This window comes from Oncorhynchus mykiss, chromosome 27 (genome assembly GCF_057628025.1).
Source record: "Oncorhynchus mykiss isolate SJ-2025 chromosome 27, ASM5762802v1, whole genome shotgun sequence".
Taxonomy (NCBI): domain Eukaryota; kingdom Metazoa; phylum Chordata; class Actinopteri; order Salmoniformes; family Salmonidae; genus Oncorhynchus; species Oncorhynchus mykiss.
This window is the reverse complement of record NC_143048.1, coordinates 32,377,406-32,403,089: the sequence shown is the minus strand read 5'-3', so window position 1 is coordinate 32,403,089 and position 25,684 is coordinate 32,377,406. Positions and strand designations below refer to the sequence as shown.

General features: G+C 43.1%; 1 protein-coding gene across 1 annotated transcript; it reads left to right on the top strand.

Moving 5' to 3' along the window:
• On the top strand, positions 1-25,513 carry LOC110507962 (small ribosomal subunit protein mS22). The gene is made up of 3 exons (XM_021588388.3): positions 1-192; positions 24,749-24,857; positions 24,985-25,513. Exons 1-3 carry the CDS (start codon positions 92-94, stop codon positions 25,093-25,095), a joined length of 321 nt encoding a protein of 106 aa, XP_021444063.3. The 5' UTR covers positions 1-91; the 3' UTR covers positions 25,096-25,513.
• Positions 25,514-25,684: the final 171 nt, after the last annotated feature.

The following is a 25,684-nucleotide window of genomic DNA, read 5'->3' as shown; positions in this document are numbered from 1 at the left end:
TGACCAGAACCCGACCGTTGGCGCTGTGGTCAGCTCAACCCAGCCCACGCGGCTGTGTGTACACAGATCTAACGCCAAACGCAGAAAGAAGATGTCAGTCAGCGACTTCAAAAGCGATCCACTCCTACACAGAGGGAGGTGTGTTCTGCAGCCAACGGAACGGACCCAGGTCCATGTATCCTGCTGGAGAGGGTGAGGTCAGACAGACAGGCAGACAGACAGACAGACAGACAGACAGACAGACAGACAGGCAGGCAGGCCGGCAGGCAGACAGACAGACAGACAAGCAGACAGACAGAGACAGACAGGGAAGCAGAGAGACAGACAAATATTTTGCACATACACAGACACAAACACACATACACACATAAAATACGCTACACTCAGAAATACGCAAGAACACATATTTCCTGCAGGAATTTGTGACAACTCCATTTATGTAAATTGTATTTCATATTCTGCACAGTGGTCTCTATTTAGGTGAAGGCCAAAATAGATGTAGGATCTTAATTTGATCTCTTTTGTTTCTGAGCATTTTCCTGCATAGCAGGAAGTGCAAACCTTACATTTTTAAAAGGCTTCTAAGTTTATAATTTCCACTTTGAAAATTCCAACTTGATTTGCCCTAACAAAAAATGTATCAATCCCTAGAAAAAATGTCCATGGATTCTAATCCACATAATAATTCACATTTTCGGTTGCTGCAGGATTATTTTCCTGATGTAGAAAAATGGATCAAATGAAGATCCTACCTCTGTACAAACACAGCCATAACACCAGCGGCCAGACTAACAGGTGTTATATCAATAATCTTCATAGGAACATGTGCTAATTAATGACTGGTTAGAAAACAGCCAGGCTGTAAGTGATTGGTGCCGACAGACATGTGAAAACATCTTACATGTCTACCACTAAGGACTAAAGACTCTGAGAGCTCTGAAAAGAAACATAATCCTTGTACGTGTGAGTGTATCATCTGTATATGTATAAGTGATGTCTTTGTAAAACATTGTTGAATATTCTAAATATAGCCAGCAAAAAAACAGACCACCACCTTTCCTGTAGAAACCTCCACAATCTGAGATCTGAGTAGCTCATTATGAGTGAGAGGTGACTGACTAACCCACCCACTATCCTGCCAGTGTCACTCTACCCAGAGAAGTTGATGGCCCAGGCCTACAGAGACTGTGGAGGAGCTGGGAACCCAGTCAGACTGTAGGTTGCCCAGGCCCCAGGTCTACAGAGACTGTGGAGGAGCTGGGAACCCAGTCAGAATGTAGGTGGCCCAGGGCCCAGGTCTACAGAGACTGTGGAGGAGCTGGGAACCCAGTCAGACTGTAGGTTGCCCAGGCCCCAGGTCTACAGAGACTGTGGAGGAGCTGGGAACCCAGTCAGAATGTAGTTTGCCCAGGCCTCAGGTCTACAGAGACTGTGGAGGAGCTAGGAACCCAGTCAGAATGTAGGTGGCCCAGGCCCCAGGTCTACAGAGACTGTGGAGGAGCTGGGAACCCAGTCAGAATGTAGGTGGCCCAGGCCCCAGGTCTACAGAGACTGTGGAGGAGCTGGGAACCCAGTCAGAATGTAGGTGGCCCAGGCCTCACGTCTACAGAGACTGTGGAGGAGCTGGAAACCCAGTCAGAATGTAGGTTGCCCAGGCCTCAGGTCTACAGAGACTGTGGTGGAGCTGGGAACCCAGTCAGACTGTAGTGGGGCTGCATCAGCCAGGTGGAGGGTCAGGGAGAGGAGCTGTTCTCATCATCAGCGACAGAGAAAATATAACATAATATCCCAATGAGCATGCCTAGCGCCCTCTAGTGTTCAATGTGAGGGATAGCACACAAAGAGTCCCAGAGCACTGACAGTAAATATAATGAAAGTAATAACAAATAAAATATAGATTGGGATGGGAAGAAGAAGAGGAAGAGGTAGAATGGTCATATGATGTGCCTCTTAGTCACACCAGCTGGTGGCTGCATGTATGGTGTTATTAGGTGTTATCAGTGCGTTCTAGACAGTGTTTGTATGGTGTTATCAGTGTGTTACTAGACAGTGTTTGTATGGTGTTATTAGGTGTTATCAGTGTGTTACTAGACAGTGTTTGTATGGTGTTATTAGGTGTAATCAGTGTGTTACTAGACTGTTTATGTATGGTGTTATTAGGTGTAATCAGTGTGTTACTAGACAGTGTTTGTATGGTGTTATTAGGTGTAATCAGTGTGTTACTAGACAGTGTTTGTATGGTGTTATTAGGTGTAATCAGTGTGTTACTAGACTGTTTATGTACGGTGTTATTAGGTGTAATCAGTGTGTTACTAGACAGTGTTTGTATGGTGTAATTAGGTGTAATCAGTGTGTTACTAGACTGTTTATGTATGGTGTTATTAGGTGTTATCAGTGTGTTACTAGACTGTTTATGTATGGTGTTATTAGGTGTAATCAGTGTGTTACTAGACTGTTTATGTATGGTGTTATTAGGTGTTATCAGTGTGTTACTAGACTGTGTTTGTATGGTGTTATTAGGTGTAATCAGTGTGTTACTAGACTGTTTATGTATGGTGTTATTAGGTGTTATCAGTGTGTTACTAGACAGTGTTTGTATGGTGTTATTAGGTGTAATCAGTGTGTTACTAGACTGTTTATGTATGGTGTTATTAGGTGTAATCAGTGTGTTACTAGACAGTGTTTGTATGGTGTTATTAGGTGTTATCAGTGTGTTACTAGACTGTTTATGTATGGTGTTATTAGGTGTAATCAGTGTGTTACTAGACTGTTTATGTATGGTGTTATTAGGCGTTATCAGTGTGTTACTAGACAGTGTTTGTATGGTGTTATTAGGTGTAATCAGTGTGTTACTAGACTGTGTTTGTATGGTGTTATTAGGTGTTATCAGTGTGTTACTAGACAGTGTTTGTATGGTGTTATTAGGTGTTATCAGTGTGTTACTAGACTGTTTATGTACGGTGTTATTAGGTGTTATCAGTGTGTTACTAGACAGTGTTTGTATGGTGTTATTAGGTGTAATCAGTGTGTTACTAGACTGTTTATGTATGGTGTTATTAGGTGTTATCAGTGTGTTACTAGACTGTTTATGTATGGTGTTATTAGGTGTTATCAGTGTGTTACTAGACTGTTTATGTATGGTGTTATTAGGTGTAATCAGTGTGTTACTAGACTGTTTATGTATGGTGTTATTAGGTGTTATCAGTGTGTTACTAGACTGTGTTTGTATGGTGTTATTAGGTGTAATCAGTGTGTTACTAGACTGTTTATGTATGGTGTTATTAGGTGTTATCAGTGTGTTACTAGACAGTGTTTGTATGGTGTTATTAGGTGTAATCAGTGTGTTACTAGACAGTGTTTGTATGGTGTTATTAGGTGTTATCAGTGTGTTACTAGACTGTTTATGTATGGTGTTATCAGTGTGTTACTAGACAGTGTTTGTATGGTGTTATTAGGTGTAATCAGTGTGTTACTAGACTGTTTATGTATGGTGTTATTAGGTGTTATCAGTGTGTTACTAGACTGTTTATGTATGGTGTTATTAGGTGTTATCAGTGTGTTACTAGACTGTTTATGTATGGTGTTATTAGGTGTAATCAGTGTGTTACTAGACTGTTTATGTATGGTGTTATTAGGTGTTATCAGTGTGTTACTAGACTGTGTTTGTATGGTGTTATTAGGTGTAATCAGTGTGTTACTAGACTGTTTATGTATGGTGTTATTAGGTGTTATCAGTGTGTTACTAGACAGTGTTTGTATGGTGTTATTAGGTGTAATCAGTGTGTTACTAGACTGTTTATGTATGGTGTTATTAGGTGTAATCAGTGTGTTACTAGACAGTGTTTGTATGGTGTTATTAGGTGTTATCAGTGTGTTACTAGACTGTTTATGTATGGTGTTATTAGGTGTAATCAGTGTGTTACTAGACTGTTTATGTATGGTGTTATTAGGCGTTATCAGTGTGTTACTAGACAGTGTTTGTATGGTGTTATTAGGTGTAATCAGTGTGTTACTAGACTGTGTTTGTATGGTGTTATTAGGTGTTATCAGTGTGTTACTAGACAGTGTTTGTATGGTGTTATTAGGTGTTATCAGTGTGTTACTAGACTGTTTATGTACGGTGTTATTAGGTGTTATCAGTGTGTTACTAGACAGTGTTTGTATGGTGTTATTAGGTGTAATCAGTGTGTTACTAGACTGTTTATGTATGGTGTTATTAGGTGTTATCAGTGTGTTACTAGACTGTTTATGTATGGTGTTATTAGGTGTTATCAGTGTGTTACTAGACTGTTTATGTATGGTGTTATTAGGTGTAATCAGTGTGTTACTAGACTGTTTATGTATGGTGTTATTAGGTGTTATCAGTGTGTTACTAGACTGTGTTTGTATGGTGTTATTAGGTGTAATCAGTGTGTTACTAGACTGTTTATGTATGGTGTTATTAGGTGTTATCAGTGTGTTACTAGACAGTGTTTGTATGGTGTTATTAGGTGTAATCAGTGTGTTACTAGACTGTTTATGTATGGTGTTATTAGGTGTTATCAGTGTGTTACTAGACAGTGTTTGTATGGTGTTATTAGGTGTTATCAGTGTGTTACTAGACTGTTTATGTATGGTGTTATTAGGTGTAATCAGTGTGTCACTAGACAGTGTTTGTATGGTGTTATTAGGTGTAATCAGTGTGTTACTAGACAGTGTTTGTATGGTGTTATTAGGTGTAATCAGTGTGTTACTAGACTGTTTATGTATGGTGTTATTAGGTGTAATCAGTGTGTTACTAGACTGTTTATGTATGGTGTTATTAGGTGTAATCAGTGTGTTACTAGACCGTTTATGTATGGTGTTATTAGGTGTAATCAGTGTGTTACTAGACAGTGTTTGTATGGTGTTATTAGGTGTTATCAGTGTGTTACTAGACAGTGTTTGTATGGTGTTATTAGGTGTAATCAGTGTGTTACTAGACAGTGTTTGTATGGTGTTATTAGGTGTAATCAGTGTGTTACTAGACTGTTTATGTATGGTGTTATTAGGTGTAATCAGTGTGTTACTAGACTGTTTATGTATGGTGTTATTAGGTGTTATCAGTGTGTTACTAGACTGTTTATGTATGGTGTTATTAGGTGTTATCAGTGTGTTACTAGACTGTTTATGTATGGTGTTATTAGGTGTAATCAGTGTGTTACTAGACAGTGTTTGTATGGTGTTATTAGGTGTTATCAGTGTGTTACTAGACTGTTTATGTACGGTGTTATTAGGTGTTATCAGTGTGTTACTAGACAGTGTTTGTATGGTGTTATTAGGTGTAATCAGTGTGTTACTAGACTGTTTATGTATGGTGTTATTAGGTGTTATCAGTGTGTTACTAGACTGTTTATGTATGGTGTTATTAGGTGTTATCAGTGTGTTACTAGACTGTTTATGTATGGTGTTATTAGGTGTAATCAGTGTGTTACTAGACTGTTTATGTATGGTGTTATTAGGTGTTATCAGTGTGTTACTAGACTGTGTTTGTATGGTGTTATTAGGTGTAATCAGTGTGTTACTAGACTGTTTATGTATGGTGTTATTAGGTGTTATCAGTGTGTTACTAGACAGTGTTTGTATGGTGTTATTAGGTGTAATCAGTGTGTTACTAGACTGTTTATGTATGGTGTTATTAGGTGTAATCAGTGTGTTACTAGACAGTGTTTGTATGGTGTTATTAGGTGTTATCAGTGTGTTACTAGACTGTTTATGTATGGTGTTATTAGGTGTAATCAGTGTGTTACTAGACTGTTTATGTATGGTGTTATTAGGCGTTATCAGTGTGTTACTAGACAGTGTTTGTATGGTGTTATTAGGTGTAATCAGTGTGTTACTAGACTGTGTTTGTATGGTGTTATTAGGTGTTATCAGTGTGTTACTAGACAGTGTTTGTATGGTGTTATTAGGTGTTATCAGTGTGTTACTAGACTGTTTATGTACGGTGTTATTAGGTGTTATCAGTGTGTTACTAGACAGTGTTTGTATGGTGTTATTAGGTGTAATCAGTGTGTTACTAGACTGTTTATGTATGGTGTTATTAGGTGTTATCAGTGTGTTACTAGACTGTTTATGTATGGTGTTATTAGGTGTTATCAGTGTGTTACTAGACTGTTTATGTATGGTGTTATTAGGTGTAATCAGTGTGTTACTAGACTGTTTATGTATGGTGTTATTAGGTGTTATCAGTGTGTTACTAGACTGTGTTTGTATGGTGTTATTAGGTGTAATCAGTGTGTTACTAGACTGTTTAAGTATGGTGTTATTAGGTGTTATCAGTGTGTTACTAGACAGTGTTTGTATGGTGTTATTAGGTGTAATCAGTGTGTTACTAGACTGTTTATGTATGGTGTTATTAGGTGTTATCAGTGTGTTACTAGACAGTGTTTGTATGGTGTTATTAGGTGTTATCAGTGTGTTACTAGACTGTTTATGTATGGTGTTATTAGGTGTAATCAGTGTGTCACTAGACAGTGTTTGTATGGTGTTATTAGGTGTAATCAGTGTGTTACTAGACAGTGTTTGTATGGTGTTATTAGGTGTAATCAGTGTGTTACTAGACTGTTTATGTATGGTGTTATTAGGTGTAATCAGTGTGTTACTAGACTGTTTATGTATGGTGTTATTAGGTGTAATCAGTGTGTTACTAGACCGTTTATGTATGGTGTTATTAGGTGTAATCAGTGTGTTACTAGACAGTGTTTGTATGGTGTTATTAGGTGTTATCAGTGTGTTACTAGACAGTGTTTGTATGGTGTTATTAGGTGTAATCAGTGTGTTACTAGACAGTGTTTGTATGGTGTTATTAGGTGTAATCAGTGTGTTACTAGACTGTTTATGTATGGTGTTATTAGGTGTAATCAGTGTGTTACTAGACTGTTTATGTATGGTGTTATTAGGTGTTATCAGTGTGTTACTAGACTGTTTATGTATGGTGTTATTAGGTGTTATCAGTGTGTTACTAGACTGTTTATGTATGGTGTTATTAGGTGTAATCAGTGTGTTACTAGACAGTGTTTGTATGGTGTTATTAGGTGTAATCAGTGTGTTACTCGACAGTATTTGTATGGTGTTATTAGGTGTTATCAGTGTGTTACTAGACTGTTTATGTATGGTGTTATTAGGTGTAATCAGTGTGTTACTAGACTGTGTTTGTATTGTGTTATTAGTGTGTTACTAGACTGTGTTTGTATGGTGTTATTAGGTGTTATCAGTGTGTTACTAGACTGTTTATGTATGGTGTTATTAGGTGTAATCAGTGTGTTACTAGACTGTGTTTGTATTGTGTTATTAGGTGTTATCAGTGTGTTACTAGACTGTTTATGTATGGTGTTATTAGGTGTTATCAGTGTGTTACTCGACAGTATTTGTATGGTGTTATTAGGTGTTATCAGTGTGTTACTAGACTGTGTTTGTATTGTGTTATTAGGTGTTATCAGTGTGTTACTAGACAGTGTTTGTATGGTGTTATTAGGTGTTATCAGTGTGTTACTAGACTGTTTATGTATGGTGTTATTAGGTGTTATCAGTGTGTTACTCGACAGTATTTGTATGGTGTTTTTAGGTGTTATCAGTGTGTTACTAGACTGTGTTTGTATTGTGTTATTAGGTGTTATCAGTGTGTTACTAGACAGTGTTTGTATGGTGTTATTAGGTGTAATCAGTGTGTTACTCGACAGTGTTTGTATGGTGTTATTAGGTGTTATCAGTGTGTTACTAGACTGTTTATGTATGGTGTTATTAGGTGTAATCAGTGTGTTACTCGACAGTGTTTGTATGGTGTTATTAGGTGTTATCAGTGTGTTACTCGACAGTGTTTGTATGGTGTTATTAGGTGTTATCAGTGTGTTACTCGACAGTGTTTGTATGGTGTTATTAGGTGTTATCAGTGTGTTACTAGACTGTTTATGTATGGTGTTATTAGGTGTAATCAGTGTGTTACTCGACAGTATTTGTATGGTGTTATTAGGTGTTATCAGTGTGTTACTAGACAGTGTTTGTATGGTGTTATTAGGTGTTATCAGTGTGTTACTAGACAGTGTTTGTATGGTGTTATTAGGTGTAATCAGTGTGTTACTAGACAGTGTTTGTATGGTGTTATTAGGTGTAATCAGTGTGTTACTAGACAGTGTTTGTATGGTGTTATTAGGTGTAATCAGTGTGTTACTCGACAGTATCTGTATGGTGTTATTAGGTGTAATCAGTGTGTTACTAGACTGTTTATGTATGGTGTTATTAGGTGTAATCAGTGTGTTACTAGACTGTTTATGTATGGTGTTATTAGGTGTTATCAGTGTGTTACTAGACTGTTTATGTATGGTGTTATTAGGTGTTATCAGTGTGTTACTAGACTGTTTATGTATGGTGTTATTAGGTGTAATCAGTGTGTTACTAGACTGTGTTTGTATGGTGTTATTAGGTGTAATCAGTGTGTTACTAGACTGTGTTTGTATGGTGTTATTAGGTGTAATCAGTGTGTTACTCGACAGTGTTTGTATGGTGTTATTAGGTGTTATCAGTGTGTTACTAGACAGTGTTTGTATGGTGTTATTAGGTGTAATCAGTGTGTTACTCGACAGTGTTTGTATGGTGTTATTAGGTGTTATCAGTGTGTTACTAGACTGTGTTTGTATGGTGTTATTAGGTGTAATCAGTGTGTTACTCGACACTATTTGTATGGTGTTATTAGGTGTAATCAGTGTGTTACTCGACAGTGTTTGTATGGTGTTATTAGGTGTTATCAGTGTGTTACTAGACAGTGTTTGTATGGTGTTATTAGGTGTAATCAGTGTGTTACTAGACCGTTTATGTATGTTGTTATTAGGTGTAATCAGTGTGTTACTAGACTGTTTATGTATGGTGTTATTAGGTGTTATCAGTGTGTTACTAGACCGTTTATGTATGGTGTTATTGGGTGTAATCAGTGTGTTACTAGACTGTTTATGTATGGTGTTATTAGGTGTTATCAGTGTGTTACTCGACAGTGTTTGTATGGTGTTATTAGGTGTTATCAGTGTGTTACTAGACCGTTTATGTATGGTGTTATTAGGTGTAATCAGTGTGTTACTAGACTGTTTATGTATGGTGTTATTAGGTGTTATCAGTGTGTTACTCGACAGTGTTTGTATGGTGTTATTAGGTGTTATCAGTGTGTTACTCGACAGTGTTTGTATGGTGTATTCAGTGTTACTAGACAGTGTTTGTATGGTGTTATTAGGTGTTATCAGTGAGTTACTACGCATTGTTTCTATGGTGTATTCAGTGTTACTAGACAGTGTTTGTATGGTGTTATCAGTGTGTTGTCAGTAGACAGTGTTTGCATGGTGTTATCAGTGTGTTGTCAGTAGACAGTGTTTGAATGGTGTTATCAGTGTGTTGTCAGTAGACAGTGTTTGCATGGTGTTATCAGTGTGTCAGTAGACAGTGTTTGTATGGTGTTATCAGTGTGTCAGAACACAGTGTTTGTATGGTGTTATAAGTGTGTTAGTAGACAGGGTTTGTATGGTGTTATCAGTGTGTTAGTAGACAGTGTTTGCATGGTGTTATCAGTTTTTTAATAGACAATGTTTGTATGGTGTTATCAGTGTGAAGGTACACAGTGGTTGTATGGTGTTATCAGTGTGTTAGTAGACAGTGTTTGTATGGTGTTATCAGTGTGTTAATAGACAGTGTTTTGTATGGTGTTATCAGTGTGTTGACAGTAGACTGTGTTTGTACGGTGATATCAGAGTGTTGTTAATACACAGTGTTTGTATGGTGTTATCACTGTGTTGTCAGTAGACTGTGTTTGTATAGTGTTATCAGTGTGTTAGTAGACAGTGTTTTATGGTGTTATCAGTGTGTTAGTAGACAGTGTTTTATGGTGTCATCAGTTTGTTTGTATAGTGTTATCACTGTGTTTTCAGTAGACAGTGTTTGTATGGTGTTATCAGTGTGTTAATACACAGTGTTTGAGTGGTGTTGTCAGTGTGTTGTCAGTAGACAGTGTTTGTATGGTGTTGTCAGTGTGTCAGTAGACAATGTTAGTATGGTGTTATCAGTGTGTTAGTACACAGTGTTTGTATGGTGTTATGAGTTTGTTTGTAAGGTGTTATCAGTTTGTTTGTATGGCGTTATCAGTGTGTTAGTAGACCGTGTTTTTATGGTGTTATCAGTGTGATGAAAGTATACAGTGTTTTTATGATGTTATCAGTGTGTTGTCAGTAGACAGTGTTTGTATGGTGTTATCAGTGTGTTTTCAGTAGACAGTGTTTGTATGGTGTTATCAGTGTGTTGTCAGTAGACAGTGTTTGTATGGTGTATTCAGTGTTACCAGACAGTGTTTGTATGGTTTTATCAGTTTGTTGTCAGTAGACAGTGTTTGTATGGTGTATTCAGTGTTACTAGACAGTGTTTGTATGGTGTTATCAGTGTGTTGTCAGTAGACAGTGTTTGTATGGTGTTATCAGTGTGTTTTCAGTAGACAGTGTTTGTATGGTGTTATCAGTGTGTTGTCATTAGACAGTGTTTGCATGGTGTTATCAGTGTGTTGTCAGTAGACAGTGTTTGTATGGTGTATTCAGTGTTACTAGACAGTGTTTGTATGGTGTTATCAGTGTGTTGAAAGTATACCGTGTTTTTATGGTGTTATCAGTGTGTTGTTAGTACACAGTGTTTGTATGGTGTTATCAGTGTGTTGCTAGTACACAGTGTTTGTATGGTGTTATAAGTGTGTTGTTAGTAGACAGTGTTTGCATGGTGTTATCAGTGTGTTGTCAGTAGACAGTGTTTGTATGGTGTTATCAGTGTGTTAGTACACAGTGTTTGTATGGTGTTATCAGTGTGTTGCTAGTACACAGTGTTTGTATGGTGTTATAAGTGTGTTGACAGTAGACAGTGTTTGTATGGTGTTATAAGTGTGTTGACAGTAGACAGTGTTTGCATGTTGTTATCAGTGTGTTGTCAGTAGACAGTGTTTGTATGTTGTTACCAGTGTGTTAGTACACAGTGTTTGTATGGTGTTATCAGTGTGTTGCTAGTACACAGTGTTTGTATGGTGTTATCAGTGTGTTGTTAGTAGACAGTGTTTTTATGGTGTTATCAGTGTGTTAGTACACAGTGTTTGTATGTTGTTATCAGTGTGTTGTTAGTAGACTGTATTTGTATGGTGTCATAACTGTGTTGTTAGTACACAGTGTTTGTATGGTGCTATCAGTGTTTTGTCAGTAGACAGTGTTTGAATGGTGTTATCAGTGTGTTGTCAGTAGACAGTGTTTGTATGGTGTTATCAGTGTGTCAGTACACAGTGTTTGTATGGTGTTATCAGTGTGTTGTCAGTAGACAGTATTTGTATGGTGTTATCAGTGTGTTGTTAGTACAAAGTGTTTGTATGGTGTTATCATTTTGTTGTCAGTAGACAGTGTTTGTATGGTGTTATCAGTTTGTTGTCAGTAGACAGTGTTTGTATGGTGTTATCATTTTGTTGTCAGTAGACAGTGTTTGTATGGTGTTATCATTTTGTTGTCAGTAGACAGTGTTTGTGTGGTGTTATCATTGTGTTGTCAGTACACAGTGTTTGTATGGTGTTTTCAGTGTGTCAGTATACCGTTTTTGTATGGTGTTATCAGTGTGTTGTTAGTACAAAGTGTTTGTATGGTGTAATCAGTGTGTTGTCAGCAGACAGTTTTTGTGTGGTGTTATTAGGTGTTGTCAATGTGTCACTGCACATTGTTTGTATGGTGTTATCATTGTGTTGTCAGTACACAGTGTTTGTATGGTGTTATCAGTGTGTTGTCAGTAGTCATTGTTTGTATGTTGTTATCAGTGCATCAGTACACATTGTTTCTATGGTGTTATCAGTGTGTTGTCAGTAGTCATTGTTTGTATGTTGTTATCAGTGCATCAGTACACAGTGTTTGTATGGTGTTATCAGGGTGTTGTTAGTACACAGTGTTTGTATGGTGTTATCAGTGTGTTGTTAGTGGACAGTGTTTGTATGGTGTTATCAGTGTGTTAGTACATAGTGTTTGTATGTTGTTATCAGTGTGTTGTTAGTAGACTGTATTTGTATGGTGTCATCACTGTGTTGTTAGTACACAGTGTTTGTACGGTGTTATCAGTGTGTTGTTAGTACACAGTGTTTGTATAGTGTTATCAGTGTGTTGTCAGTAGACAGTGTTTGAATGGTGTTATCAGTGTGTTGTCAGTAGACAGTGTTTGTATGGTGTTATCATGGTGTTGTCAGTAGACAGTGTTTGTATGGTGTTATCAGTGTGTCAGTACACATTGTTTGTATGGTGTTATCATTGTGTTGTCAGTACACATTGTTTGTATGCTGTTATCAGTGTGTTGTTAGTACACATTGTTTGTATGGTGTTACCAGTGTGTCAGTACACAGTGTTTGTATGGTGTTATCAGTGTGTTGCTAGTACACAGTGTTTGTATGTTGTTATCAGTGTGTTGTTAGTAGACAGTGTTTTTATGGTGTTATCAGTGTGTTAGTACACAGTGTTTGTATGGTGTTATCAGTGTGTTGTTAGTAGACAGTGTTTTTATGGTGTTATCAGTGTGTTAGTACATAGTGTTTGTATGTTGTTATCAGTGTGTTGTTAGTAGACTGTATTTGTATGGTGTTATCACTGTGTTGTTAGTACACAGTGTTTGTATGGTGCTATCAGTGTGTTGTTAGTACACAGTGTTTGTATGGTGCTATCAGTGTGTTGTTAGTACACAGTGTTTGTATAGTGTTATCAGTGTGTTGTCAGTACACAGTGTTTGTATGGTGTTATCAGTGTGTTGTCAGTAGTCATTGTTTGTATGTTGTTATCAGTGTATCAGTACACATAGTTTGTATGGTGTTATCAGTGTGTTGTTAGTACACATTGTTTGTATGGTGTTACCAGTGTGTTAGTACACAGTGTTTGTATGGTGTTATCAGTGTGTTGCTAGTACACAGTGTTTGTATGGTGTTATCAGTGTGTTGTTAGTAGACAGTGTTTTTATGGTGTTATCAGTGTGTTAGTACATAGTGTTTGTATGTTGTTATCAGTGTGTTGTTAGTAGACTGTATTTGTATGGTGTCATCACTGTGTTGTTAGTACACAGTGTTTGTATGGTGCTATCAGTGTGTTGTTAGTACACAGTGTTTGTATAGTGTTATCAGTGTGTTGTCAGTAGACAGTGTTTGAATGGTGTTATCAGTGTGTTGTCAGTAGACAGTGTTTGTATGGTGTTATCAGTGTGTTGTCAGTAGACAGTGTTTGTATGGTGTTATCAGTGTGTTGTCAGTAGACAGTGTTTGTATGGTGTTATCAGTGTGTTGTCAGTAGACAGTGTTTGTATGGTGTTATCAGTGTGTTGTCAGTAGACAGTGTTTGTATGGTGTTATCATTGTGTCAGTATACCGTTTTTGTATGGTATTATCAGTGTGTTGTCAGTAGACAGTGTTTGTATGGTGTTATCAGTGTGTTGTCAGTAGACAGCGTTTGTATGGTGTTATCAGTGTGTTGTTAGTAGACAGTGTTTGTATGGTGTTATATACGTGTGTCAGTAGACTGTGTGTACCTCTGCTCTGCTCCTCATCATCAGAGAGTCATCAGACTGGGGAATACACAGTACATCTCTCTTTCTATGTTTCTTACGTACACGCTCGCACGCAAATCTCTCCAACCGACAATAATTACAACAACAACAGATGTCAGGATTTTGCTTGTTACCCCCACTTCCATAACATTCCCCAGCGTTCCCCTCCGCTCCGCATTGCTCCTTTTTCAGTCGTGACAGGGCTGACAGCGATTGATTACCTCTTCTTCCGACAATTCTGATTCGGAGCTGGGGGCGTCTCTGGCTAAAATTAGTGGTTGGCTCAATCAACAGTCTAATTTGGAGCTGGAGTATGTGTGTTGGGGGGAGGAATAGGGGAGTAGGGGAACAGGTTGTGTGTGTTTGGTGGAGGAATAGGGGAGTAGGGGAACAGGTTGTGTGTGTTTGGTGGAGGAATAGGGGAGTAGGGGAACAGGTTGTGTGTGTTTGGTGGAGGAATAGGGGAGTAGGGGAACAGGTTGTGTGTGTTTGGTGGAGGAATAGGGGAGTAGGGGAACAGATTGTGTGTGTTTGGGGGAGGAATACGGGAGTAGGGGAACAGGTTGTGTGTGTGTGGTGAGGAGAGGAATAGGGGAGTAGGGGAACAGGTTGTGTGTGTTTGGGGGAGGAATAGGGGAGTAGGGGAACAGGTTGTGTGTGTTTTGGGGAGGAATACGGGAGTATGGGAACAGGTTGTGTGTGTGGTGAGGAGAGGAATAGGGGAGTAGGGGAACCGTTGTGTGTGTTTGGGGGAGGAATAGGGGAGTAGTGGAACAGGTTGTGTGTGTGTGGTGAGGAGAGGAATAGGGGAGTAGGGGAACCGTTGTGTGTGTTTGGGGGAGGAATAGGGGAGTAGGGGAACAGGTTGTGTGTGATGGGGGTAGGAATACGGGAGTAGGGGAACAGGTTGTGTGTGTGTGATGAGGGGAGGAATAGGGGAGTAGGGGAACAGGTTGTGTGTGTGGTGGGGGGAGGAATAGGGGAGTATGGGAACAGGTTGTGTGTGTGGGGGAATAGGGGAGTAGGTGAACAGGTGGTGTGTGTGGGGGAATAGGGGAGTAGGGGAACAGATTATGTGTGGGGGGAATAGGGGCGTAGGGGAACAGTTAGTGTGTTTGGGGGAATAGGGGAGTAGGGGAACAGTTAGTGTGTGTGGGAGAATAGGGGAGTAGGGGAACAGGTTGTGTGTGTGGGAGAATAGGGGAGTAGGGGAACAGGTTATGTGTGTGGGTGAATAGGGGAGTAGGGGAACAGGTTGTGTGTGTGGGGGAATAGGGGAGTATGGGAACAGGTTGTGTGTGGGGGAATAGGGGAGTAGGGGAACAGATTGTGTGTGTTTGGGGGAGGAATAGGGGAGTAGGGGAACAGGTTGTGTGTGTTTGGGGGAGGAATAGGGGAGTAGGGGAACAGGTTGTGTGTGTGTGGTGAGGGGAGGAATAGGGGAATAGGGGAACAGGTTGTGTGTATTTGGGGGAGGAATACGGGAGTAGGGGAACAGGTTGTGTGTGTGGGGGAATAGGGGAGTAGGGGAACAGGTTGTGTGTGTTTGGGGGAGGAATAGGGGAGTAGGGGAACAGGTTGTGTGTCTTTGGGGGAGGAATAGGGGAGTAGGGGAACAGGTTGTGTGTGATGGGGGAGGAATAGGGGAGTAGGGGAACAGGTTGTGTGTGTTTGGGGGAGGAATAGGGGAGTAGGGGAACAGGTTGTGTGTGTTTGGGGGAGGAATAGGGGAGTAGGGGAACAGGTTGTGTGTGATGGGGGTAGGAATACGGGAGTAGGGGAACAGGTTGTGTGTGTGTGATGACGGGAGGAATAGGGGAGTAGGGGAACAGGTTGTGTGTGTTTGGGGGAGGAATAGGGGAGTAGGGGAACAGGTTGTGTGTGTGGTGGGGGGAGGAATAGGGGAGTATTGGAACAGGTTGTGTGTGTGGGGGCATAGGGGAGTAGGTGAACAGGTTGTGTGTGTGGGGGAATAGGGGAGTAGGGGAACAGGTTGTGTGTGATGGGGGTAGGAATACGGGAGTAGGGGAACAGGTTGTGTGTGTTTGGGGGAGGAATAGGGGAGTAGGGGAACAGGTTGTGTGTGTGGTGGGGGGAGGAATAGGGGAGTATTGGAACAGGTTGTGTGTGTGGGGGCATAGGGGAGTAGGTGAACAGGTTGTGTGTGGGGGGGAATAGGGGAGTAGGGGAACAGGTTATGTGTGTGGTGGGGGGAGGAATAGGGGAGTATTGGAACAGGTTGTGTGTGTGGGGGCATAGGGGAGTAGGTGAACAGGTTATGTGTGGGGGGAATAGGGTAGTAGGGGAACAGTTAGTGTGTGTGGGGGAATAGGGGAGTAGGGAAACAGGTTGTGTGTGTGGGGGAATAGGGGAGTAGGTGAACAGGTTATGTGTGGGGGAATAGGGGAGCAGGGGAACAGGTTGTGTGTGTGGGGGAATAGGGGAGTAGGGGAACAGGTTGTGTGTGTTTGGGGGAGGAATAGGGGAGTAGGGGAACAGGTTGTGTGTGTGGGGGAATAGGGGAGTAGGGGAACAGGTTGTGTGTGTTTGGGGGAGGAATAGGGGAGTAGGGGAACAGGTTGTGTGTGTGGGGGAATAGGGGAGTAGGGGAACAGGTTGTGTGTGATGGGGGTAGGAATACGGGAGTAGGGGAACAGGTTGTGTGTGTTTGGGGGAGGAATAGGGGAGTAGGGGAACAGGTTGTGTGTGTGGTGGGGGGAGGAATAGGGGAGTATTGGAACAGGTTGTGTGTGTGGGGGCATAGGGGAGTAGGTGAACAGGTTGTGTGTGGGGGGGAATAGGGGAGTAGGGGAACAGGTTATGTGTGTGGTGGGGGGAGGAATAGGGGAGTATTGGAACAGGTTGTGTGTGTGGGGGCATAGGGGAGTAGGTGAACAGGTTATGTGTGGGGGGAATAGGGTAGTAGGGGAACAGTTAGTGTGTGTGGGGGAATAGGGGAGTAGGGAAACAGGTTGTGTGTGTGGGGGAATAGGGGAGTAGGTGAACAGGTTATGTGTGGGGGAATAGGGGAGCAGGGGAACAGGTTGTGTGTGTGGGGGAATAGGGGAGTAGGGGAACAGGTTGTGTGTGTTTGGGGGAGGAATAGGGGAGTAGGGGAACAGGTTGTGTGTGTGGGGGCATAGGGGAGTAGGGGAACAGGTTGTGTGTGTGTGATGAGGGGAGGAATAGGGGAGTAGGGGAACAGGTTGTGTGTGTGGGGGCATAGGGGAGTAGGGGAACAGGTTGTGTGTGTTTGTGATGAGGGGAGGAATAGGGGAGTAGGGGAACAGGTTGTGTGTGTGGTGGGGGGAGGAATAGGAGAGTATGGGAACAAGTTGTGTGTGTGGGGGAATAGGGGAGTAGGTGAACAGGTTGTGTGTGTTTGGGGGAGGAATAGGGGAGTAGGGGAACAGGTTGTGTGTGTTTGGGGGAGGAATAGGGGAGTAGGGGAACAGGTTGTGTGTGATGGGGGGAGGAATAGGGGAGTAGGGGAACAGGTTGTGTGTGTGGTGGGGGGAGGAATACGGGAGTAGGGGAACAGGTTGTGTGTGTGTGATGAGGGGAGGTATAGGGGAGTAGGGGAACAGGTTGTGTGTGTGGTGGGGGGAGGAATAGGGGAGTATGGGAACAGGTTGTGTGTGTGGGGGAATAGGGGAGTACGTGAACAGGTTGTGTGTGTGGGGAAATAGGGGAGTAGGGGAACAGGTTATGTGTGGGGGGGAATAGGGGAGTAGGGGAACAGTTAGTGTGTGTGGGGGAATAGGGGAGTATGGGAACAGGTTGTGTGTGTGTGTGGGGGAATAGGGGAGCAGGGGAACAGGTTGTGTGTGTGTGTGGGGGAATAGGGGAGCAGGGGAACAGGTTGTGTGTGTGCGGGAATAGGGGAGTATGGGAACTGGTTGTGTGTGTGGGGGAATAGGGGAACAGGTTGTGTGTGTGGGGGAATAGGGGAGTAGGGGAACAGGTTGTGTGTGTGGCGAAGTAGGGGAACAGGTTGTGTGTGTGGTGAAGTAGGGGAACAGGTTGTGTGTGTGGTGAAGTAGGGGAACAGGTTGTGTGTGTGGTGAAGTAGGGGAACAGGTTGTGTGTGTGGTGAAGTAGGGGAACAGGTTGTGTGTGTGGGGGAATAGGGGAGTAGGGGAACAGGTTGTGTGTGTGGTGAAGTAGGGGAACAGGTTGTGTGTGTGGTGAAGTAGGGGAACAGGTTGTGTGTGTGGTGAAGTAGGGGAGTAGGGGAACAGGTTGTGTGTGTGGCGAAGTAGGGGAACAGGTTGTGTGTGTGGTGAAGTAGGGGAACAGGTTGTGTGTGTGGTGAAGTAGGGGAACAGGTTGTGTGTGGTGAAGTAGGGGAACAGGTTGTGTGTGTGGTGAAGTAGGGGAACAGGTTGTGTGTGTGGGGGAATAGGGGAGTAGGGGAACAGGTTGTGTGTGTGGTGAAGTAGGGGAACAGGTTGTGTGTGTGGTGAAGTAGGGGAACAGGTTGTGTGTGTGGTGAAGTAGGGGAGTAGGGGAACAGGTTGTGTGTGTGGTGATGTAGGGGAACAGGTTGTGTGTGTGGGGGAATAGGGGAGTAGGGGAACAGGTTGTGTGTGTTGCGAACTAGTAGAACTGGTTGTGTGTGTGGTGAAGTAGGGGAACAGGTTGTGTGTGTGGGGGAATAGGGGAGTAGGGGAACAGGTTGTGTGTGTGGGGGAATAGGGGAGTAGGGGAACAGGTTGTGTGTGTGGCGAAGTAGGGGAACAGGTTGTGTGTGTGGTGAAGTAGGGGAACAGGTTGTGTGTGTGGGGGAATAGGGGAGTAGGGGAACAGGTTGTGTGTGTGGCGAAGTAGGGGAACAGGTTGTGTGTGTGGTGAAGTAGGGGAACAGGTTGTGTGTGTGGGGGAATAGGGGAGTAGGGGAACAGGTTGTGTGTGTGGCGAAGTAGGGGAACAGGTTGTGTGTGTGGTGAAGTAGGGGAACAGGTTGTGTGTGTGGGGGAATAGGGGAGTAGGGGAACAGGTTGTGTGTGTGGGGGAATAGGGGAGTAGGGGAACAGGTTGTGTGTGTGGCGAAGTAGGGGAACAGGTTGTGTGTGTGGTGAAGTAGGGGAACAGGTTGTGTGTGTGGGGGAATAGGGGAGTAGGGGAACAGGTTGTGTGTGTGGCGAAGTATGGGAACAGGTTGTGTGTGTGGTGAAGTAGGGGAACAGGTTGTGTGTGTGGTGAAGTAGGGGAACAGGTTGTGTGTGTGGTGAAGTAGGGGAACAGGTTGTGTGTGTGGTGAAGTAGGGGAACAGGTTGTGTGTGTGGGGGAATAGGGGAGTAGGGGAACAGGTTGTGTGTGTGGTGAAGTAGGGGAACAGGTTGTGTGTGTGGGGGAATAGGGGAGTAGTGGAACAGGTTGTGTGTGTGGCGAAGTAGGGGAACAGGTTATGTGTGTGGTGAAGTAGGGGAACAGGTTGTGTGTGTGTGGGGGACAGGGTGTAGTGGAGGCTTCTGAGTGCTGGGGCAGATCAGTAGCTGAATCCCGTGGGACACTGGCTCTGATTACTGTCACTGATCAGAGAGTGTGTTCCCTCCCATCTTTTGTTCGCTTTCTTCCAGTCCCTCAAAAGTCGAGGTTGATGTGGCACGCAATGAGGCCCCGGCCCAGTCTAGCCCCCTACTCAGAAGCACCTTTCATACCTATTTTTACTCAATCCCTACTGAGAAGCACTGAGAAGTTTTCCCGGCTTGACCTCTGACCTCCTCAGAGTCTGGTTATTAGCTTCTTTATCAGTGCCACGCTCCCCCTCCCCCCCCCCTTCTCGCAGGCCTTCTCGCATTGCATGTAAACCAAGACAGGCTTTAGTTGGAAACAAATGCAGTCTAAAGGCCTTTCGAACGGTGGAGGTGCAGCAGGGTGTGGTGGCTAGTTGGTTCCAGTTTCATTTGGAGGGGGAGGTTGGGGGTAGTCTGTGTGATTGGTGTGATGATGAGTGTGTACATGAGTGTGTGTGTGTGTGTGTGTGTGTGTGTGTGTGTGCGCGTGTGTGTGTGTGTGAGAGAGAAGGGAGACAGTAAAGGGTGAAGTTGGGGTGAAAACCATAAGAAAGGTTGGGAGGCATATAGCTTAGTGCATGGCATGGGGCTATTCTGGGCTTGACTAGAAACCAGTGAGCATGAACAGATGTAGGCAGGTCAAGGGAGGTCAGAGGGTGCAGGTGAACTCTCCCTCTAGGAATTCTCTCTCTCTCTCTCTCTGATTCCATGATGGTGGGAGCCACTAGCTTCACTCAGTAATAATCATACAAATATGCAGGTTGTAGTTGTGGAGCAACCCATCCCTATGTCACTGTGCCCTTCTCTCTTCCTCCCTCTCCTCAATCTCTCCCTAACTCCTATCTGTCTTCTCTCCCATTCTCACTCCTCTTCGTTCAAAGACGAGGAGGAGAGGAGGAGCTGCTGTCCTTGAGACTGAAGCCACAGAGATGCCCCTGTTTCTCAGCTGACACATACACACACACACACAAACATTTGACATGTATCTAACCCTTCATTTTTGGCACTAAACAGTCTCCATATATACTTCCATAGATTTAAACTGGTTCCGGGGACCTTCAGACGTGTCTTTTGAGGCCTGTAGGCATCCTAGAGCAAATCAACTGACATGTACAGTACGTGTTCGTTAGTCTCACCTTTCCACAGAGGTGTGTAGCCCAAACGGTTCAGACACTACTGATAGAAGTTGACAGATTGGCTGTACCGACTTCAGACGAGTCACAAGACACATTGTTGGGGTTGGAGAGCAAATGAAAAACACTGTAGTGTTCGTGAGAGTCTCATCTTTCATAAGTTTTGTCGGCTAAACCAAATGGACACTACAGACTATTTTGTGAGAAGACCATTTACCGCAGATGCAGAAGTGCGACATAGGGGCACGGACATGGACCTTAGGGGGTTTATAACACTTATTTCCGAAGCATTTGAGAAACATTTTAACTGGTGGAATTTGGGAAAATGTATCCTTTCAGAGTTTTCTTCTTTCTATGTCAGGGTCAATAAATGCTTTTCTACTAAAAGGCATTGACCTTACAATTCCCTTTGAATTAAACATTATTTTAACTATACAGCATTGGTAGTATTTATTTTCTCACATTTTGGTCATATCGTTTTTCAAAAAGGGCCGTCCTCCTTCATAGTCACAAACCTTTCGGTTTCACCTCTGAACCCGTTCTCCTCTGTAAAGCCTCCTCTGAATCCGTTCTCCTCTGTAAAGCCTCCTCTGAATCCGTTCTCCTCTGTAAAGCCTCCTCTGAATCCGTTTTCCTCTGTAAAGCCTCCTCTGAATCCGTTTTCCTCTGTAAAGCCTCCTCTGAATCCGTTCTCCTCTGTAAAGCCTCCTCTGAATCTGTTCTCCTCTGTCCAACCTCCTCTGAATCCGTTCCCCTCTGTCCACCCTCCTCTGAACCCGTTCTCCTCTGTCCAGCCTCCTCTGAACCCATTCTTCTCTGTCCAACCTCCTCTGAACCCGTTCTCCTCTGAACCCGTTCTCCTCTGAACCCGTTCTCCTCTGTCCAGCCTCCTCTGAATCCGTTCTCCTCTGTAAAGCCTCCTCTGAACCTATTCTTCTCTGTCCAGCCTCCTCTGAAACCATTCTCCTCTGTCCAGCCTCCTCTCAACCCGTTCTCCTCTGTCCAGCCTCCTCTGAACCTAGTCTTCTCTGTCCTGCCTCGTCTGAACCCGTTCTCCTCTGTCCAGCCTCCTCTGAACCCATTCTTCTCTGTCCAACCTCCTCTGAACCCGTTCTCCTCTGAACCCGTTCTCCTCTGAACCCGTTCTCCTCTGTCCAGCCTCCTCTGAATCCGTTCTCCTCTGTAAAGCCTCCTCTGAACCTATTCTTCTCTGTCCAGCCTCCTCTGAAACCATTCTCCTCTGTCCAGCCTCCTCTCAACCCGTTCTCCTCTGTCCAGCCTCCTCTGAACCTAGTCTTCTCTGTCCTGCCTCGTCTGAACCCGTTCTCCTCTGTCCAGCCTCCTCTGAACCCGTTCTCCTCTGTCCAGCCTCCTCTGAACCTGTTCTCCTCTGTCCAGCCTCCTCTGAACCCGTTCTCCTCTGTCCAGCCTCCTCTGAACCTGTTCTCCTCTGTCCAGCCTCCTCTGAGCCCGTTCTCCTCTATCCAGCCTCCTCTGAACCCATTCTCCTCTGTCCAGCCTCCTCTCAACCCGTTCTCCTCTGTCCAGCCTCCTCTGAACCTATTCTCCTCTGTCCAGCCTCCTCTGAACCCGTTCTCCTCTGTCCAGCCTCCTCTGAACCCGTCCTCCTCTGTCCAGCTTCCTCTGAACCTGTTCTCCTCTGTCCAGCCTCCTCGAAACCCATTCTCCTCTGTCCACCGTGCAGAAAGACAAATAAACATAGACTGACTCGCTCCCTGAGTGCCACCCTCACCGCCCGCCATAGCAGCCCCTCTATCAGAGAGCCCCTCCACTCAGGTTTCACTTCTCTGTGCTTCCTGCTGCGCCCAGTCACGCTGACACACACCCTTACACTCAACCAGTCCAATATGGAATGCGTGGGTGTGAGAAAATATGTAGGCCTACATGTGTGTCTAGGTATTTCAGGTTTGGGGTCAATCCCATGTCAATTTAGGTAGTGAATTAGAATTCAAGAGCTGAAAAAACACCCTAATTGCACTTTCCAGTTCTTGAATAGAAATGTTTATGAACCTCCTACTGGATTATCTGAATCTAAATGCAATTGACCCTAACCAAGACGTAAATATAAAACATAGACATAGACATTACGAAACGTAACGTAACAAAATTAAGAAAAAGTCAAGAGGTCTGATTACTTTTCAAATGCACTGTATATATGTGTGTGTGTTGAGCTTGATCCTGACCCATCATGGTTGTCACCAAGCTTCCTGTTTGTATTAAACAATCTCTGTCCAGAGAGATAAAGGAGGAGGAGGGTCAACAGATATGTAGAAAGATAGACAGATTTCTTCTCCCTACTCTCCCTCTATCTTACAGAAAAATAAAGACAACACAGAGGACAATCAGAAATCCCTCTCAGAGCACTCCCCCCCAGAGCACTCAGTTGTGGGTAGCAGGATTAGGGCTGTCAGCAGCGCGACAGCTGCGTACATCTGGAGCTGTTGGCCCCTTACAGCTCAATCCTCACATCGTTACATACAGCTAGCTACAGCTACCCCACTGTCTGCCCTTCTTTACTCTGCTGTGCTACACATCACATTGTTACTGACAAACACACACCTTACCCTGCTCCATCTTACATCCCCCATCTCTTGTCTAGCCCTTCCCTGGGGGAAGGATCTATGTGTGACACATGCTGTTTTTCATGATGACGTACAGATAGGTATCTCTGGTTACGTGACTGTATAATATGCTGGTGGCTTGTGAGTGTGTGTGTGTGTGTGTGTGTGTGTGTGTGTGTGTGTGTGTGTGCCATGGGCTCACTGTGAGCGATAGCCACCTGGTCTTTCATAATCCCTCTCTAGAAGATCTAAGCAGTGATCAAGGCTTCACTCCTACATGTTACCTGGGACGACCAGAGAATGTCTGCCAAAGCCAGCCTAGTCTTTCTCAATGAATAGATATTCAACAGTCCAAAAACAGTCTCCTTGGTTTCGCTCTCCTTTTATTGTGGAATACACTATAGTGCACAATGAAAATTCAATTGCCTACCATTATAGAACTTTCCAATCAGCTGCTGACTTATGGGTCAGAATGAATAATTATCTAACAAAATGTTTGTGACTTCCTTAAAGTTTTCATACAAACATATTGTCCTAGAATCTATCCCACGACCCTTTATTATTAAGAATGTTTCAAAAATTCTTGGAGATGTTTTTTACAGACCAAATCATAATGTGTTTGACAGTAAATCTGTGCTAAAGTGCAATGTTACGTGTCTCTGTTTTTGTAGATGTCTACATTTTGTTTTGTATGTCTGCATGAGAAAGTGTTTTGTATGTCTGCATGAGAAAGTGTGTGTGTTCCCTATCATCCAGACAGATTTCATAGCTATCTATCAGACAATACAGGAACACATTGTAACGAAGGTGTAGGAATGTCTAGTACTCTGACTCAAAGCTTTTCCTCAAGGATAGGCAGACATCACATAGCAGCGCAGAAAAACAACTAAATTGCTGAATACAGGAATAGCTGAATTCTTATCAGACACAATTCTACCATGCAGAGAGAAGGAAAGATAATTGCTGTTTTTTTTTTTTTTTTAGCATGGTTGCCCAAAGAGCATGGCACTCCAACATGTTGACACCCATGGCATCTAAATTGAATGTATTTATTTATTTTCGTAATGAGAAAAGACTGTCTGTATTGGTAAGACAAACATAATACATGTGTATGGTACTTACAATTTGAGGACAATACTAAATTCCTAATTCCAACCTAGGACTACATGTCACAGTTTCATGAGCATCACCACTGTAACCATGAACGATTTGCAAGTGGAAACAGAACAAATAATCAATTAGCGCCATCTTGCGAACATCCTTTATAAAACACTCACACAATCGAAAGACATCATCTCCCATGATTCCCCCATTCCTACGTCGTATGTAAAGGTCACGTCATTGTGCGTGTTGAGGTAACTACAAACATGGCAGCGCTTTTTGCAATACGTTGCTTATTTAGAAGCTATTCTCGGGTCAGAAAATACACGAGTACTTGTCAGATGTAGCAGAAGGATGCTGTCTGACAGCAGTAAGTCGTTTATTTTGTCAAATTGGAGTTCTACCTCTGACCTTGTAGCATGTGCAGCTATTGTTGTCTAACGTTAGCTGCCTATGCTAGCGTTAACTTTTTAGTATTTTAATGGTACTAGTAGCTAGTTGTTATCCTCGAAGCGATTTAAACGCATGTTGACAACAACGCAAATTTATGACGCGTTCAAAACTGGGAACTCAGAAATCTCCGATTTCAGTGCGTTCAAGACAACTTGGAACTCGGAAAAACGAGCCTATGGTCTCATGAATCTCCAAGTACCCCCTGTGGATAGACCACAAGTACCCTTTGTTGGGAACACTGTGTTAGAGGCTTGTTTTTCTTCTACATGACACCCCATATGTTATAAGTGTTTTGTAGGCATTGGAACAAGTAACGATTTAATAACACCATAACTGTTACATTGTTAGCCTAGAGTAACACTGGTTGTATTGTTCTAGATGGCAGGATGCAGTGAGTCTGGTGGGTCTGTTCAACAAGGTCCATCCACACAGTGAGACAGCCCAGGAGGCCTCCAGCCAACAGGCCTCTGGACTGGACCTGCTCAAGGTGAAGCCTAATCTGCTGACACTAGTATATCTCAGAACCTGATTTATACGTTGCACCAGTCACCATATTGGTAGCTGTGATACACAGTAAACCCTTTGTTTAACCTCTTGTGTCTGTTCCCCACCAGATCTACGCTAAGCGGGAGTCCCAGAGGGCAGGATACGTAGAGCTGGCCCTGCAGGCCTCCGAGCAGACTTCCGCAGAGATCCGTCTGACCGTCATGCATCACCACACCTAACCACTGGAGAGCTCTCTCACATCACAGCATAGCTCCATCTAACCGTCCCATACATCTCACACCCACAACAATAAACCAACGGAGCAGTGACATTCTCCCCAATGGCCTGCCTATCCATGACCCCAATCTTTAATCAACTGGACAATTACAGTAAACAAAGAGAAAAACTTAGTCCTTGAACTATGGAGCTCATCTTGAACCACTTGCAAGCCAAGTGTCCATTGCCAATGAATGGCATCAACATGTGCACATAATTGGGATGCACCAAGCTTGACTTCTGTTGACGCAGTGCAGATATTCACTTCTGCATTTCAACCTTGTAATTTGTCCATAACCTTAATCATACTGTATCTCAACATTGGAACTGACTGTAAGCTGTTTAATTATCATGTACATACAAAATAAAAATGTTTATATACATTCTCTCATTTATTGCATGCAGGGTAGCCTAGTGGTTAGAGCGTTGGACTAGTAACCGCAAGGTTGTAAGTTCAAATCCCTGACGTGACAAGGTACAAATCTGTCGTTCTGCCCCTGAACAGGCATAACCCACTGTTCCTAGGCCGTCATTGAAAATAAGAATTTGTTC

Bases quoted from the DNA above. Each gene is read 5' to 3' on its own strand.
- LOC110507962 (XM_021588388.3), top strand. From the start codon at position 92: ATGTCAGTCAGCGACTTCAAAAGCGATCCACTCCTACACAGAGGGAGG. The intron at 193-24,748 runs GTGAGGTCAGAC...GTATTGTTCTAG, and splicing joins CATGTATCCTGCTGGAGAGG to ATGGCAGGATGCAGTGAGTC. The intron at 24,858-24,984 runs GTGAAGCCTAAT...GTTCCCCACCAG, and splicing joins CTGGACTGGACCTGCTCAAG to ATCTACGCTAAGCGGGAGTC.